The 18405-nt window shown below is 36.1% G+C and overlaps 1 protein-coding gene across 1 annotated transcript in view; it reads right to left on the reverse strand.

The window, feature by feature from the left end:
- Window positions 1-1074: 1074 nt before the first annotated feature.
- The window catches only part of IL1RAPL2 (interleukin 1 receptor accessory protein like 2), a 1136852-nt gene continuing 1119521 nt past the window's right edge, over window positions 1075-18405 (reverse strand). The window contains exons 10-11 of the mRNA XM_032250933.1: window positions 17316-17486; window positions 1075-4478 (exon numbers count right to left, since the gene is read on the reverse strand). Of these exons, the coding sequence (XP_032106824.1) occupies window positions 3781-4478; window positions 17316-17486 (869 nt within the window). The 3' untranslated portion in view covers window positions 1075-3780. The remainder of the gene's footprint in view (window positions 4479-17315; window positions 17487-18405) is intronic.

Below are 18405 nucleotides of genomic sequence, written 5' to 3' on the forward strand. Positions count from 1 at the left end.
TATCTTATGCAGTGGTTAGTACACAGTAGGCACTCAATAAATGCTCATGACTTACTTTAGTACCATCTAGAGAAAACGTTGTAGAGCAAACAGCAGTGAGCATTCAGGAAGACAAGTTAGATGAGTGTAGGTGACTTTACAAGTTGTGATCTCACAGTAATTAAATAAACTGCTGAATAACGTTACATTTCCTGTGGCTGATTTCAGTTCTAAACAAAGACAAGTTTAATGTAAGAGTTTGAAGTGAATGATTATTGTTTGTCAAACTACTCCATATGTTCATCAGAAAGCCTTAATGCTGAACACTGTGCGCTCCTATCAGACATCGTAGAACAAAAATGCCTGAATAATAGGGAAATCGGAGCCAGGCAATTTTCAACATCAAATTCTGTCCTAGAAAAGGGCAACAACAATTGCAAGTGTTCAAACATAACTGGTCACCATGGAACTATTTTCTGCCTTGAGTCTGGTTTTATCAGTTCACTACCTCAACTTAGAAAATGAATATCAGGAGTGTAAAGATTTATATGTGCAATTTTCAGGCTATTTCCCTTGGCCATCACTCAATTAGAACTAACACTTGGTAAAAACCAACCAATTTATTTAAAAACAAAATGTCAAATGGCAGTAAATGCTTTATAGCAGTGGTTTCATACTCTTGTAAGACCTTCAAATACTACGTGTGTCAAAGATTCTCCTTCTCTTTCCTGCTAGAGTATTTTTCTTTCTCACACTTACCATTCTCCAACCTGTTGTGGAAGTTATCCCCAGGATACTATTCATTTCCATGTCCTCTTGGACACCCCTATAAACTTCTCTTTCATAACTGAACTCTATTTTGCCTTCTGATTGCACTGTTCCCTCCAAAGCCCCACAATATTAACCATCAATCATCAGACAAATAACTCCTCATATTATGCTATTTTTGGTTCAAGCCTTACCAGAAACCTGCAACTCTCTTTGTACTCATATTTTTGAATGAGTGATTGAAAGCAGATCAGACTTGGACCTAATTCAATTAAAGCTTAGAGTTGGTGAGGACAGACCTCTTCTTTTCAGGAACCACCCAGCCACTTTTCAGAGTTTCCATACTTTTATTGGAGCCCACAGATTATCAATTCCACCATATTTCATATTTTGCCTAATTAAACCCATGTACACATTGTCCATATCCTTGAGCATTGTTTGTTCTCATTAATTTTAATTTCCTATTTATCCATAGTTTTGTGCATTTCTCATTTGTCTCATCATTTCTTATATTTTTCCAAATGTTTCACCTTAGAATAACCTGTTTTTAAAAGTATACATTCTTGCATACAATAACATAACAATAAACCTGTTATAAATATATGATAATCAGTTGTACCGGTGTTTTCCTAGATTTCCAAAATAAATTTCAGTGAAAAATTGAGAAGAATTTTTTTTTCCCCTCTGTGACTGCAACTGGGAAAATACTTCGTGTTCTAGACTAAATACTTATTATACCCTTATGGGCTATATCTTTTAAAAATCTCAGATGAAAATTAAATTTTGAATTGCCATCTAGAAATAAATTTTTATAGATAGTTTACACATTGGTTCCTGAAAATTGTAGAAAAGGTTTCTTGTTAAGTTCCCCAGCACAAGTGTGAATGCTCTGTTTCTGAGTACCTACTAGTAGTCAAAGGACACATTGTGGCCAGCCATCTCAAATTGCTACCCACGTTTAATCATTGTAAATAGAGGAAGCAGAGAGACTCATGTTATATTTTCAGAACTGACATGCTCAATACAGAACTATTAGTTTAAAAATGCCACCAAACATTCTATTTGAATTAATCTACATTTCTGTGAAAAATAATATAATAAAAAATACAATTGTTCGCTTAAACTTATAGTACATTAGTATATGAGTTCATGCAGATTTTTAACTTAGTAATTACACATAGCATTCAAGAACAACCAGAGTATCTACAACTTTATAACACTTGGAAACAGTTCAGAATTGATAAATTTCCATTTTGAAATACTTATAGATTTTACATAACAAAATTATCTTTCTCAGTGGAAAAAGTACATCTATAGAACACCGACATGTGTTGGACAGGACTTTTCAAAAGAGCAACTAATTGTCCCACTGTGAAATGAACATGTATCACTACTAAGCTTTCACCTACTGTTGGTGCAGAATGCATTTTCTAAATGGCTGGATACAGAAAAGCAACAGAGAAACAAGTAATTCAAGCAAAACTCATAGATCACAGAAAATCAATAATGAAAAATGTTGAAGAAACAAAGCATATTATCTGGTTCTCTTATACATTCAGGATTCACAATTACAAGGGGTGGGCAAATTATTAATTTTTACACACTGTGTACATTTGTCCTTGTCTTATATTTGTCCAAGAACATGATTTAAGAACTGTTGCAAAATGCCAAAATTGACCTTAACAAATGACCCTGACAGTTATCTAGGTGGAGAGCACATCTAATTTGATTAATTGGAAAGAACATAAAGTAGTAATACATAAAAATTACTAGAATAGGAACATATTCCTTACAGCAAATAGGCAATACTTCGATTATTTACAGAGATTTTCTGGCATGGCACAGTCACAGTCACTGTGTGAGGATGGACAAGTTTAGCTTATCAAATATACTCTTCGATGCACTGGAGTAGAGATGCTTGTGCAGGAGCCTTGCACACATGGCCAAACAGATACTATATATACAGAATGGCCTGTCTGTTTTATAACTACATTACCGGTGAGAATCTGTGCAATTGCTGCTCTACCACTAGCAAACACGAACCATTTAGCACTTCATCTGTGAATATTGTCGCAGTACTTCTTTTCAATTGCTGACACTTGCAGTCAATATGTATTTAAATTCAAACGTCAACGATGTTGAAAAAAAGCAGGAAGATGTCCGCATCTTGATATAATACTTATAGTAAGTCAAGAGATCATTTGGGAAATATCCAAATGTGAATTTGTTAGCAAACAATAAAATGTGCACTTCAGAATGTGTTTTCAAAGTGGTAAAACTTTTGAGATTAGTTAGAAAGCCACGAGGGCTGTTCAAAATCATCCTAAAAGAACTCACAGCCTGTCTATTCATTTGTGTAAGAAATCCACATTGTTTGCCTATCTACCAGTTTGCCTACAGAAGATGTGATTTCCCTAATAAAACTAAAAGCTGTTATTAAGAGCTGTTGATTTAGTCTACAGAACGTGTCCATTATGTTGAAGAAGCTCTGAGCATTTCAATCACATTTTTTTCTCAACTGATCTTCCTCTACAAACAATCTTCCAACTGGAGTGCTTCAACATTTCTTTCTTGATAATTCCTGAGTTTTCAGAACTCTATAGAAGTTATTTTTCCCCTTAAACTTGGTTCAGAATTTTCAAATTCAGTTAAAGTCTTTAAATTTCCTGTATTTCAAATACCATGTGAATACTGAAATATTTTTAAATATGGGCAAGACAGCTCACCTACTAAGCATGCAGTCCATGTGCTATCATAAAACCTACTCTAAAACAACAGGATTTTAAAATTTTTGTTTTCTGGAATAAATAAAAACTGTACATTGGAATAAGGTGCCATACTACAAAAGCAGGTCCTTCTTTCCCCCCACTATTCTGGAAATGTAAACAAAAATATTTAGGTATAAAAGCCATTTTTGTACCTTTTTCTTCAAACACTTTTTCAGCACCTCAATGTTATCAGTTGTACTTTATGCTTGGTGTAGCAGAAATTCTGTATGCTCATCTAGCTGTTTAGAAGAATTCAGCTTTTTCACTACCAAATATCACTGGTGAAGCTAAGCTCTTCGGAGGATAAAGGCAGCAAAGAACTGTTCCTATGAAATTCCTGGGTATCTTTCTGGGTGTTATTAACGGGTAACTGTCCGTTGAGTAGCGTCAGAGGCAGGTTACAATAAGTATGGTGATTGCCTAAGGAAGGTACTGGCAAAGTCGTGGTTGTAATCTCATGTTTATAACCTCTGCAACAGTGCCTCATTTGCACTGAATCTGAATGGTGGAAATCAGGGAGATCAGCTGGAGATGACACCAGAGTGGCCGAAGTACTGGTCATGGCAATAGAGGGTATAGGCTGGAGTTCTCCAAAAAGTCCTTGTTCTGCAGAGTCCAGAATATGGCACCGAGATAGCATTTCTTTTTTCTTGATGGGCATTTCATATACTAAGTGCTTCCAAAACTTGGAATTTAATTTGCTGCTTTTGGGTCCCTTCCACTTGATCAAGGACAGAAGTTTGATGCTGCGCTTTAGTGATTCCACTTCCTGGCAATTCACTTTCCCTTTTAATTCTGTACATTCAATCCAAATCACTTTGATTTCTCCACTGACTAGCATGTTGTGGAGTCTGCTTTCCAGTTCAAAAATACTCCATCCCCGTCTGAGAATATAGTCTGGAGTTAGCACGATAATAAGTCTTCTGCTTTGTTCAACATATCTTGTGAGATCTTCAATGTATGCTACAAATCACAGAAAGAGAAAAAGAGTAAACAAAGACATTGCCAGTCTTTAAGGCATCAGGCTTGCACACTAGTATAGCAAAGATCCAGTCTCTCATTAAAGTCCATCACATTTTCTTTTCTTGTATTGCACATTCCCTTCCTTAAAACTGAAAAAGAAAAACCACACACACACACACACAACTGTTTATAATCATTATTTTCTTTCCCCTCATCATTACTTACAGTGTTTTGTTGGCTAACATAAACTCTGACTTCTTCAGAGCTTAGGGGTATGTATGATTTGTATTTATGTAATCATTTAATTCAAGTCAGGCTTCCAAACTAGTACTCTAACTGAACAACTAATCAAGGAGCTGATGAAAAGAGAAATGAAGCCTTTTAATAAATGCATAGTTACTGTATTTATGGGTTTTGTTTGCTTTTCTTCTCCACTTTTTAAAACTTTTTATTAATATTATTTATTGGCATTAACAAATACTAACTGTATGTATGGCTCCTATTTTTCAACTACTAAACAAAGAGGGGGCTATGTACACTAACTGCTTGAGAGATAATTGTGATATAAAGATGGTGGAAAATATTTTCTAGAATCATATCTTGTTTCTCCGTTTACTTCTGTCATTTGCAAACTTAAGTTCTCTATTATGGCCTTCAAATCCAGAGGTAGGGAAGTGGTTTATGCCCAAGAGTTTAATTGGAACTAGCTGCTTTTGTTCAAAGGAAGAGAAAAGAGTAGAGTCAGAGGTGGGGAGGGGGTAGTGTTGTGAAATGAACAGCGAAGGAGTCTATCAACTGAAAAGTATTTGCCCTACTTTGTGAAGGAATTCTAAAAGTGAGATGAATATGTTATCTATGGCTTTTACATGGTAGAAAAACACTCGACTAACTTTGGATTTATTTATCACATGAAACAATCCCTTTGAAATCATGCTTCCCAAAGTCTTATCTGCCAAAAAGGGAAACACACACATGTGTTAACAAGTGGAGACTTAGACACAAGTGCTGCACCAGAAAGCTGTCTTTACGAAGCAGAGCACAAGGCCTTGTCTAACATACAGTGCCCTCTAGCAGAAGCAGTGCTTACAGAAAGAAGTATAGCAACATTTGTCACCACAAATCTGCCCAAGGTTACAGACTGCTTTCAAGGAGTCACATTCAGCACAGATCGTGGGGCCACCAAATAGCTCAGTGCAAGCAATTTGAAAAGAGAAACTTATTTACAGATGCATATTTTACAGATGCTCTATCTTTTCTAGGGTTTTATTTTCACTACTTGGAAGCAAGAAAACTTTTATAAATGAAAATGACCAAACTTTCCATATACCCTACAGATAAACAAGAAACTTTTAAGAGATACACATAGAATTGCCCATTTAGCAATTTGTTGTTACTGTTCTTTGGGTTTTGACTTGACACATTTCAGGATTTTCCTCATGCAGTAGTTACAATGACTGTATTTATGGGGATAAGGCAGTTTCTAAGCAGAGAGGTAATCATTTAAGAATTTTGAGTGTTTTATTTTAGATATTATGCATTCAGGGGGAAAATAAGCAGTGAAATCTGCAAAAGAAAAATTAAACAACAACAACAAAAAACATTACACAAGTAGTAATTGGGAATTTATCACTCTGTAATTATCACTTAGAGAACTGGTAAAACAGAAGGGAAGGAAAAGTAGAAAGTTTCAATAGAGTGGAAAAATATCATCCCAATGTATCAACAGCTCTGACTCTTCATTTTCTTCCTTTCTTTCTGCTCCCAAAAAGAAAGAAGTTATGTGGGAAGCTTCATCATTAGAAGTTGGATCTGTAAGATATAGTAAAATAAACTATCATGCATTTTTCTCATTATTCTTTTCACCTTTCCTCCAAAACAGAACAAACCCAAACCCAAAATTATTATATCACTGCAGGAGTCCGTGAAGATACAGTTTTACTGGGTGAATTATTAACTCATTATTGATTTTATAGAATAATTCTTCACAAAATAATTTACCAATGGGTTACTTTGAGTAGTATTGTTCCCTAATTAATTACAGCTTGTAATTTCATTAAAAAGTTAAAATTTATACAAACCTTGTCAGTAGCACTCTGTCACATAAAGTATACCTCTAGAAACAACACCATTTCTATGTGTCAGTTTTTAGTCTAAATGTACTTTTATTTATTTTATTTATTTATTTTTTGAGACAGAGTTTTGCTGTGTTGCCTAGGCTGGAATGCAGTGGCACAAACATAGCTCACTGCAACTTCGACATCTTGGTCTCAAGCAATCTTCCTGCTTCAGCCTCCTGAGTAGCTAGGACTACAGGTGCCAGCCACCATGCTCAGATAATTTATTATTTTTTTTTTATAGAGATGGAGTTTTACTGTGTTGCTCAAGCTGGTCTCAAACTCCTGGCAATCCGCTGTCCTCAGCCTTAAATATGCTTTTAAAATGTATTTTAGAAACAAAAGCTATATCTATACATGTCTATCAACTTAAAGAAAAAAATTACAACCCAGGTGTGAACACTCAGAAACTGTGCGCACATATACTAATTCATTTGGTTGGGATCTCATGGGCTTTGGCTTTGCTAGCTTCTTTTTAGGATGAGGAAAGGAACAGGGTAACATTTTCCCTTCATTCGTATGGTTCTCCCCTTTCATCTCTCTACTGTATTTTGCCATCTGAAAGTTAAGCAGTATGTAACATTTAGGGTTCTTGGGGCTTCTTAGAGACTTATCAGAAAGAATTTACATTTGCTCCCAGAAGGAATGCCTGTCAGGACAGATCCCACTATACTCAGCTGCACAGGGTGTGGGTCTTAAAGGGAATCTTGGAGAGAGGGAGTGGTCCCTCTCTCCTGCATACTACACTGGCTGTGCTTATTCTGGCAAAGCCTAGTGGAGAGTTGAGGCAACCATCCAGATAATTCCGGCTGAAAACCTGCTGTAGAAGAAAAAAGTTCTGAATTATCCTGGTTTGCCCTATATATACATTAATCATATGCACTGGAGTTAGTCAGCCAGTACATCAAAATTTTCCCTGGGTAGACACAGCCCTAGTGTCCCAAAGAAAACACGAGCAATTTGCTTGGGCCCTGAATTTCGTGTTCCATTTCACTTGGTGGAAAACCAAGTGGAAGTTTTCAGATGTGAAGCCCACATTTCACTTCTTGGGATGGTGATCAGTGGCTGGGCAGCAACCTCAATGTTTGAAAGCAGCCGGGGAGGTGCCTCTAAGAGCTGACTGGCTCTAAGGAAAAGAAGGCCAGACTGTGCCCTAGCTTCCATATTCTGGCTTGCTCTCTGTTTTCCTCTTTTTCTCTCCCATTTATCCCTCTCTGCTTCTTTCTTTATCCCTTTCTTTTTCTGCCCCTTTATCCTCTTTTATTTTTAATTCCCTCTTTGTTTTTGTTCTCACTCTTTCTTTTCACCAATCCCATTCTTCCTCTCCTATCTCCCTCTGCCTCCTTTTTCTTTGTCAAGTTTTGTTCTTTTGCCTTTGGGAAAATATAAGAGCCTAGTGATCATGAAAACTATAAGTAAATAAGGAAGAGACCAAATAGGTAGACTTCATATCTTTTACTTGCTAATCTTTAGCCAGGGAATTGTTGTTGTCTTCTATGAAGCAAGTGCCACAGTTTTCCCTTCACCCCGGGGCTGTATGTCTGCATCCAATGACCGTGATCTGGAGCCTGATTCATTACGCCCATGTCTTGTTTTTGTATGGACTGTGAGCTAAGAATGATTTTTATATTTTTAAAAAGTTTTAAAAAAGAAAAATAAGAATATGATGCAACAGAGATCAAATATGATCTACAAAACCTAAAATATTTACTCTCTGGACCTTTACAAAGAAGTTTTGGCACTTCTGAATTAAAGACCAAGGACGGTGGTTGTGTTTGGAAAAGTTCCAAATAAACTAAGCAGAAACAGGTATCAAGTTAAGATATTGCCAGTCCATAGTTAGTAGTAGTCCCTGACAGGCAGTGGGGTTTGCCCTTATAGGACTGTGGTTTTGTGGGAGACATTTTAGAAACCTTCAGAAAATGTTTTAAAAAGCTTGTTACCACGAAGAGATAATAAAGAAACGTTTTTCAAAAAAATCTCTAAATCCAGAGCACATATGAATGCTCAGTAAATCTTGCCCTGGCTTGTTCCGGCAAATTTAGCAACTGAGTAGCAGGAATCCCTTAAAAGACTTTTTCCACATAAAAATATATCTCTTAAATAAAAGGTCACTAAGTCATTTCTTTGCAAACTGTGGTTTGATGTAACTTTGATGACAGAAAAGACCAAAAGGGGCTATGTCTGATAGTCTTCTGTTTCTTTAGACAAGTCTGTGAAACCACAGCAGATTATCAGGCATAAAACAAAAGCCAAGTACATTTAACCTATTTATAATCTTTAACAATTAGAGAAAGAAAAAAAAATCCTTGAACATAGTTTTCACAGAGTGCGTAAATTGATAGAAATCCATTTTATTCACATAAGTGCAAATGAAAGAAAATTTTTCCTTTTGTCTCTGCTGAGAGTTGACAAAGAGTTAGGAAAATATTCTGGAATAAAATGCCTTGCCACTAGACTCCCCTTGGGATATGTACTTATCACAGAAAAAAAAAAAAAATGTCAGTAGCACCAGTATTTGTGAAAAGCAAAGAAAGTTGCTACCTAAAGCCTTATTAAAAACAAAGCAAATTCAATTTTAAAATGTCTTTCAAGGGCCGTTGTATAAAACAGTATTCTAGTGCATACAGAAGAGAAATAGAATTGGATCTAGAAAAGTGGTTTAAAAGCAAATTATGCCATTCATTAACAAAGGAAAAAGGCAAATTAAAGGAGGAACTAGATGAAATAGAAGCAGGACGAATGGCAGCCCCAAAAGAAATTGCTTCTAATGGAAAACATATACTTTTCCAAAAGAACTCAGTACTGTCTTAATTCTCAGGCCACTGAGTCTACTGCAGATGTGGGCAAGAAGGACATGGGAGAAAAAACTCTATATTCTTGAATTTCTGTATGATCTTACTACTGCCTACTAACCATCTGATTTCTCAAACTAATCCATTAGCTCCTTATAAATTATTTTTGTGTTGATACTTTCACTGATGTCAAGGTCATTATCAGCAGTATATAGCATATATATTTTAAGAAGTGAAAAGTCAAATAATTAGCCTGTAAACAAAAACATATTACTTTCCAGATTCATATAATAGTAATTTGATATGCTTAAATTCACAGCTATGTATAACAACTACTATTACTTAAAAAGACACACCACAGTCAGGCACAGCAGCCAATGCCTGTAATCCCAGCACTTTGGGAGGCCGAGGCGGGTGGATCACGTGTGGTCAGGAGTTCAAGACCAGCCTGACCAACATGGAGAAACCCCGTCTCTACTAAAAATACAAAATTAGCCGGGCATGGTGGTGCATGCCTGTAATCTCAGCTACTCAGGAGGCTGAGGTAGGAGAATTGCTTGAACCTGGAGGCAAAGGTTGCAGTAAACTGAGATTGCGCAATTGCACAGCCTGGGCAACAAGAGCAAAACTCTGTCTCAAAAAGAAAAGAAAAGAAAAAGACACACCATTAGGGTGAGACAGGATGCATTGAAAGAGACAAGAATCCACTAATTTTTGGTCAACATTAGCTAATTTATAGCTATCAACGATATTTACGAAACCTATAGTTTAATATATCAAGACCTAAACTCAAGCCTACATTATGTTTCCCATGTATCAAAGAAAAATATTTTATTCACCACTACATATTTGGGGAAAATATTACATATTTGCTATAACTAGGTGCTTACAGTGAGTTACTTTATAATGTAGTCTCACTAAAAATACTATCTGAGTTTTATATAATGATGCTAAATACTAACCTATCAGCATAGTTATACACGTTGACTCTATCTGGCTGCTGTTGCTAAATATTTTTAGGTCTTGATTCTGCCTCTGTCAGAGATGTAAGATTCTGTATCTGTTGTTTGCCATGGAGACTGAGGCTACACAACGTTAATTTAGCCGTGCGTATGTGTTTAGGGAGTCTTTCTTTCTCTCTTTTTCTTTTTGTTTTCTTTTTTCTTTTTTTTTTTTTGAAATGGAGTCTCGCTCTGTCACCCAGGCTGGAGTATAGTGGTGCCATCTCGGCTCACTACAAACTTCATCTCCTGGCTTCAAGCAATTCTCCTACTTCAGCTCCTGAGTAGCTGGGATTACAGGCGCCTGCCACCACGCCTGGTTAATTTTTTGTATTTTTAGTAAAGATAGAGTTTCACCACGTTGGCCAAGCTGGTCTCGAACTCCTGACCTTAGGCGGCCCACCCACCTCAGCCTCCCAAAGTGCTGGGATTATAGGTGTGAGCCACTGCGCCTGTCGGAGAGCCTTTCTAAATGTGTGTGTTATTACTTGTCCCACAAAAACCTTTCTGGCCCTCTCCCCTTCCAAATTCTTGGCTTGATAATTCACAGTTAGCTAAGCTAAATTTCTTAGGCAAGAGTTTTGTTCTCTATAGTATGACGGTCCTAATTAATTTTGATTAGTCTTTGACTCAACAGCTAACATGAATTTGCTGAGATTGATGACTACAGGGAATTGTATTTATTTACACTTCTGAGTCTGGAGGCTATAATTCTGGTAATGAGTCCTTTAACTTCACATTTCACCTGGGGGCGAGTGGGGAAGCATAACAGTGGGAAGAATCCACTCTGAATGCTGCCCACAAGTCTGTCTTCTTTCTCTTCTCTCTTCACCTCTTCATAGAGAGTAGAGGTAGGGAATGGGACACATTTAGAGAGGACTGAAGGAAAGATAAAGTGGAGAGTTGCAAAGAAAGCGAACCTGCAAAATACCCTCCCCCTCTTTCTTTCTCCCTTCTGAGGCCCTAAAAGCCTGTAGTGTAACTCATTCTGATAAGGGCAACCTTAATGAATACGGAACAAAGCCACTTACTACTTACAGTCTTTTCTGTGTTTCCTTCAGTACTTAAGACAATTTTATCCTGGTGTTATACTATGGTTTTTTTTTTGTCTTGTTTTGTTTTTTTAAGATGCCTGTTATTTGTGCCACCCAAACAGCAGATTTTCTGATTGAAATTCTGCATAATCGACTCTAACCTCTACCTCAAACTTTGATGAGAAACCTTGTTCTGTTGACCTCAGTACATTGCTGGACATATTGAAGTACAGTTTTTTCTCTCTTGGCTCTAACATGAAGGGGATGGTGGACACATGCAATTTTATTCCATGTGAGTAAATTTCACACAATATGTTAAATTTCCATGGTTGTGCATATCACCCCTGCCTTACACTTTTTAGGTCATAGACGTCAGATTGTCTGGAAAACGATTTTATTACTCCCCATGGACAACTTAATTAAATGGTGTCCAATCTGTTCAGCTCTTAGAGGAACTATTGGCAATGAATACTTACAGACCAGTGTACAAAAATGTTTTTTGCATGCCTCACTTCAGAAGTGACTAGGGATCATCTGACACCAGATGTATTCTCCAGTCATTTGTCATTTCACTGTCAGCACAATCACATGGGTAGTACTAAGCATTAAAGAGTTGAAGATTAGACTAGTGAGAAAAGTCTACCAAATTCAATAATGTAATCAGACATTATACTTTTTTCCTTAAATTACTGAAAGTCTTAGGATTCCTTCAAGGAAAATTGAGCATAAAAACAAATGAAAAGATAATTTGACACGTGAGGCTAAATTCATAAATATAATTTTAATAGATGTGGTCGATCAACCATAAGCATGAAAATGTTTTTAGTTTTCTAGTGTATTTCTTGAATGCAATCATGCCTGAATGGATCCTCGTAGTCTTTCTATAATAGAAAGGGAAATTGAGGTAAAAGCCTTCCAAGGATTTTTTTTCCCTCTTCAAAGTCCACTTATACATCTGTATCTTTTTCTAAAGCTTCATTCAAAACTGGCTTAATTTATAATTGTTAATAAATACTGCATATGCACCTTTCAGCACTTTACTTTCTTTTAAAGGGAAACAAAGAGTACAGGATTGGGTTGTTTCTACTTTTAGTTTTAGAATGCTGTTTTCTCGATCTGGCCAGGGGCCCTCAGCCTGATTCAATAACTTTTTACATTTTTGTTTTTTCTTAATCTCTACAGAAACACTGAGATAAGATAGACCCAAGAGCCTAAATGGTACTCATCCAAAAATGTCCCCAATCTCAGGATCTCAATTGCACAGCTGGGTTCTGTTGGTCACATGTCAACTTCAGAGCACATCTGTTCATTCCTCAAGGATCCACTAGGCTCCATGAACACAATGTGCTCTGTGTAGAGTACTTTATACCACAAAAACCAGCAGCTGCCTGGGTGAGAAAAATCTCTACTTCTCAAGTTTGTGTCTCTAGGCAGTTTAAATAGGGTGTTTTCTATCTGGCTTTCTTCTGGTTGCCTGTCACTTCTGACATTCAGATGCCTGTTGGCAACAAAGTTGCTTTCGCTGTTCTCAGGGACAGATGTTTCTAGTCTGGGAAAAGGCAGACCAAACTTTTACTGGAAAGTAAGAATTCTTGCCATATTTAGGCACACAACCTGAGAAAACATAAGGAAGATCCTGGCCACAGGCTCAAGAATGGAAAGGTAGTCACTGCCAAGAAAATAATATCCAGATCAGAACACTCAGTTTCACCATTTAGGAAAAATATTTGCATCAAATTTCCCCATCTCTGCTGGTTCATAATGGCCAAATGACAACATATCTCTAATAGGGCATGGGTACAGACACCTCCAGCTCACCTTGGAAAGTGACATCTTTGTATCCAAGATTTCTGAGAATTCTTGGTTATATGAGAGAGAGGAGAGAGACAGAGAGAGAGACTTTCATGTACTTTTGAAACTGTATACATTGGAAAGGTTTGTGTGTTGATGACGTTGAGGTGGAATACCACGAAAGTGGTACAAAAAGACTGAAGATACATCAAAATTGAGGACATTAAACATGAATGGGTTTATGACATAGATGTCATTAATTTGATTCATAGAAAATTGTTGTTGTGGATCAAGAATAATTTTATGATATCTACTTTTATAGTCCTCAAAGGCCTCATTGCTAGTTTTCGGAGGAAGGAGTAGTCCTAGGTCAATATGTTTTAAATGAGACATGAGGGACAAACACGGCTTATAATACTGTAACTAGGTTTCCCCCCCACACACAGGAATGTGTCTATATTTATATGGTATAACCTGTTAAATCTGTACCAATGGCTGCAAATACAGACCACAGAAGCTTCTTTAATAACATACACACTCCAGGTCCAAAATGTTCTACTCTGTCATTCATGTGTAAATCAAGTATATTATTCATACACTTCATTGACTTCCTGAATGCGTGCTCAAAATGCCAAGGAAAAACTCGTTAATCGTGACATGGTGACTGCTCAGCTAGCTCTAAAATGTTGGTGGAAAAAGAAAAATTGTCAAAGGGCCTTTTTAAGACCCTCTTCAGGTTATACTTGCAAATCGGAATTCAGAGAACATGAAATTCCTCCTTCAGGAAGGAAGGATTAAAGTCAAACACCCTCCAGTGGTTGCATCTAAAAACTGCATAGTTGTCCCAAATAACTTACCTGTAAAAGGAGTCTTCCTGTGCACCACTGAGAACCCAAGATCCAAGACCCTACTCAGTCTGATTTTAAAACATTAAAATAATTTTTTATGGACTATAAAATCTCTATCCATCTTGATGACACAATCTTGGGTGTTTTCATGTTGGAATTCTTTTAAGTACCAGGGTAAACTAGGTAACTACCTTCTATCATCTCTTGCATACTTTGTTACAGTCCTTTATGCAATTTTATGGTTTGCGCAAGCTTCATACCCCATAGCAAGGAGGACTTTCAGACAGTTTATCATGCAACAAAAGAACTAATTGATTTCATTTCAGCCAAACAACGAGTTGACTCAATTTGGTGTAAAACATTCTACCACCTGTTTGCCTAAATTAATACAGTGGATTGATTTGATTGATCTGTCCAGTTATCAAAATGGAGCTCAAAAAGGACACAGCTTTGGAATGTGTCTTTCTTATCCCCATGCTCTCTGGGTCTCACTCTCACCCATACACAGTATCTGCTTTATGACACAATAAGCAAGTATCACCTACTGAGTCTCAGATAAAGTGGATTACCCATACTCTGTGTTGTATCCATTTCCCTTTCTAATGTGTGTAATGGTAAAGCACTGTTTTCCAGTTTAGAACAAAGATAATAAATGTTGAAATGTTCAGACATGAAGACTGACATTTTTCAGTTACTTGTTGGAGTTGACAAATACTGTCTAATGTTGGGCTAACAATTATGAAATGCAAGATAACAGAAAGGATGGCACCACCGTCCTACTGAAGATGACTTAATATAATATAGATTCTACTCTGGTGATATTACCTTAAGACAATTTAGAATATTATCGCTCTAAAAATGGTTTTTTGCTGAATTTTACATTTAACAAGATGATCTTAGCAAAAAACATTAAAATATTCTACTGAATGAGGCTAAAAATAGTAGAGGAGTGTTTTTAATTTTTCATCAATGATTGATCAATCTCTTGTAGATATTCCTTCTAATATCTGAAAAATAAAAGCAACATGCTTATTAGCTCATTCTAAGGACCAATATTATTTTTATAAATTAACCACAATTTTTTTCAATGGAAATCTTTTTTTAGCTTTAACATTCACCTTGTTAAGGAAAATGCCTTTCAGACACTGTCATACAAAAATTTAAGCACTTATTTATGGCCATGTCATTACTTTCTCTTTCTTTACAGATTTTTTAAAAAAGATCTTGCACAGTAACACTATTCAAACAAAATCAGTAAACATCTATGACGCATGTAATAAGCTAAAGTCTTCTGCTAGATGATTATAGGGATACAAAAATAAATGAGATATAGTCCCTGTCCTCGTGGAGTTTATAATCTTGATTACTAGAAAAGACATAAATAGACAAAAAGCTGATAAAATATTTTGAAATACAAAATGTATATCAAAGGCACAGTTAGGCTAGAGTGCAAAGTATGAGTAGAGGAAGTGGTAGGAGACAAGTTTAGGAGATAAATCTGGGCTGGCAAAAGATTGTAGAAGTGTTTAGCTAAGGGTTATAAATTTTATCCTGTAGTAAATAGTGAATGATTCATGTGTTGAACACAGAAGTGACATGACCAAGGAGGTGTACATGATATTAGTGGAGCTGGATGGATGGGAGAAAAGATTAGGAAAGTAGAAGGATAATTAACATTGAAGGAGCTAGGTAATTAGGGCCTATATTAGGGTAGAAGAAATGAGAATGAAAAAAATGCAAGGGACTCTGGATTTGGGAGAAAGACACAAAAGAATGAAAAATGACTCTGAGGTATCAGGATGTTCCTTGGAGAAACCACAAATGTAGAATCATATTTCAACTCATGAAAATGGGGAAAAGTGCAGAAAGAAAAGAATGAAGAAAGATAAGAAGCTTGGGGAATTATTACATTTGTGAAGCAGGAAAAAATAAACCAGTAAATATAGGCTTCTTTGTTCCTTTCCATGCATGTCTAATTGTGCATACTAACATGCACACATCAACATACACAGAAATACATAAACCCTAAAATAAGAGATGAACAATCAAAACCCATTTATTTCCATTTGTCTCCTGTCAGCTTAGTGACCATGGTGGATGACTGATAATCTGAATATATGTTATTGAGGAGCAGCATGATCTCGTAGAGTGAGAACCAAAGTCAAATGAATCTAGATTCCACTGCCAGCTCTACCATTTACCAACTGTTTGATCTTGGAGGATTTTGGGGTTTTGCTTCCTCAGCATGAGGATGTAAGTACCTGCTCTCTTGCAACACAGGGTTACTGTAGACATGAGATGAAGTAATGTATGTGAATTTATTTTATATACTCTCAAGTACTTTTTTTATCTTTCACATTCACTTTGTTAAGGAAAATACCTTTCAGACACTATAAATACAAGCTTTTTATTTTGTTATTATCACATGTTGAAATTAACATGTTCTGATTTGTAGATGCCAGTTCAATCTTCACCTCTCAAGGATATTAATACTTATATGCAAATGAATTCTAGCACTTACATTTTCCTCAATGGCATTTTAAGCTCTTCGAGGGCAGGGATCATATCTTAGATTTCTCTGTGTTCTTATACTTTAATATGCATGTGTATGCACTCTGAACATTAATGGGAAAAAAGTACATATTTTGACTTGAAACTAAATTTATTCTGAAAGCCTCAATATAGCTTTCAATGTATAGCATAACTTAAAAATAGCATTCAAGCCTAGCATTCAAGCGTCTTGAAAATAATTTAAATACACAGTGTGAGTGCTGTACCCAATGGCCTTATAAACCTTTTTAAATATATTTTTCTATAAATCTGGAAATAAGTGACAAGGCATAATGAATAACAAGGTTGAAAGGCACAGATTCAAAGTTATTAGTGACAATAATTGTAGGTGTAAGAAGCTCGGTGAGAGAAGACTAGCTTTGGAACTGAAACATGTTGAAAAATCTTTGATGTTTATAGATTTTTTTTTAAAGATCAGAATGCTTTTCAGGACACTAAAGCAATATAATAAAAATGACCATTATGGCACAATTTAGAAATCATACCCAAAATATTAGTGAGAATGCCTTTAAAAATATTCAGATGCTAGAAAGTCAGAACATAGGCATGTGGGGAAAATTTGGATTTAAGAAAGTCTCCTATGAAAAACAATTGTCTAAATACTTGGCTCTGATGTTTGAAGCCTTCACATAACATCCTAAAAGTAATAGAACATTTTAAATGCAAAATTTGTAAGTACTTACTTCCACTTGGAATCAGGTCTCTTTCTGGGATGAAGAGTTTATATCCATAGTGTTTTTCCAGGACATCTGGCAGTACTTCAAGAGCAAACTGCTCTTCTTCAGGATTGTCACAGTCTAAAGTATCTTGGTCCACTTTTGTGTAAGAGAGATAGGCATCATATTCTTTGTTGTCTTAAATATAAAGAACAATAAAAGGGTTGTAACTATTAGCAGGTTCTCTAAATACTAAAAGGCAGGAATAGCACAATAATTAGTGGCCGTTTTTATTAATTGGAAAAAAAAATAAGTCACATATCATGTTATAGGAAATCTAATCTCTTTCAAAATAACCTAGTCATATGATATGAACTGAAACTTATGCAATAGGCCACCTATAGTCAGAACAGAGTAAAAGATACAATTATTATTTGTGACTTTCAACAACTATATGCATTTGTGATACTCAATGATGTGTGAATGATTAGCTCAGTGTGTTTGAATGCAGGACTAAATAGACCAAAGTCATGGATTTAACCCCTTTATTTTCCATTTGGCTTGGCTCTGTTACTTGGCCACAGACTATACTGTACCTTGTTTGCACAAATATGTGCAAAATATCCAACAGGGGCTGGGTCCTAGAGTGTGGAAGATTGAAATAATCCAGCCTTGCTCCTGGAGACACTGTTCACAGCACATGCCATAGTTCCAGTTGGTTAGTGTCATCATCTTCATATACAAAAAGCAGTTCATTACCAAATATTAGAGACAGCAGCTGGGTTTTAACAAGCGCATTGCCTGTTACTCTTGTTCAGTTCATGGCCAACTAACATGACACACGCTTCCAAAAGAAGCCTTTGTTTCAAAATATACATACTTCTTGTATTGCCAAATTAGATTTTCCCTTCACATATTTAGTCAGGGAGTTAACTGTGATTTGCAAGTGTATTTTTTCCTCTTTTGCTGTATTGGCTCAGAGCCAGTCTCGCCAGAGAGAAAGGGTGCATGTATGCATACCTTTTTCTGAAAAATGTTAAAGAACACACCTAGTTGAGGTATTAGTTTCTGAAGAAAACTTTTAGATGGGCCACATCCATATTGAAAAAGTTATAGT

This window comes from Sapajus apella, unplaced genomic scaffold (assembly GCF_009761245.1).
Source record: "Sapajus apella isolate SASKATOON/1434 unplaced genomic scaffold, GSC_monkey_1.0 scaffold73, whole genome shotgun sequence".
In the NCBI taxonomy this organism is placed as follows: domain Eukaryota; kingdom Metazoa; phylum Chordata; class Mammalia; order Primates; family Cebidae; genus Sapajus; species Sapajus apella.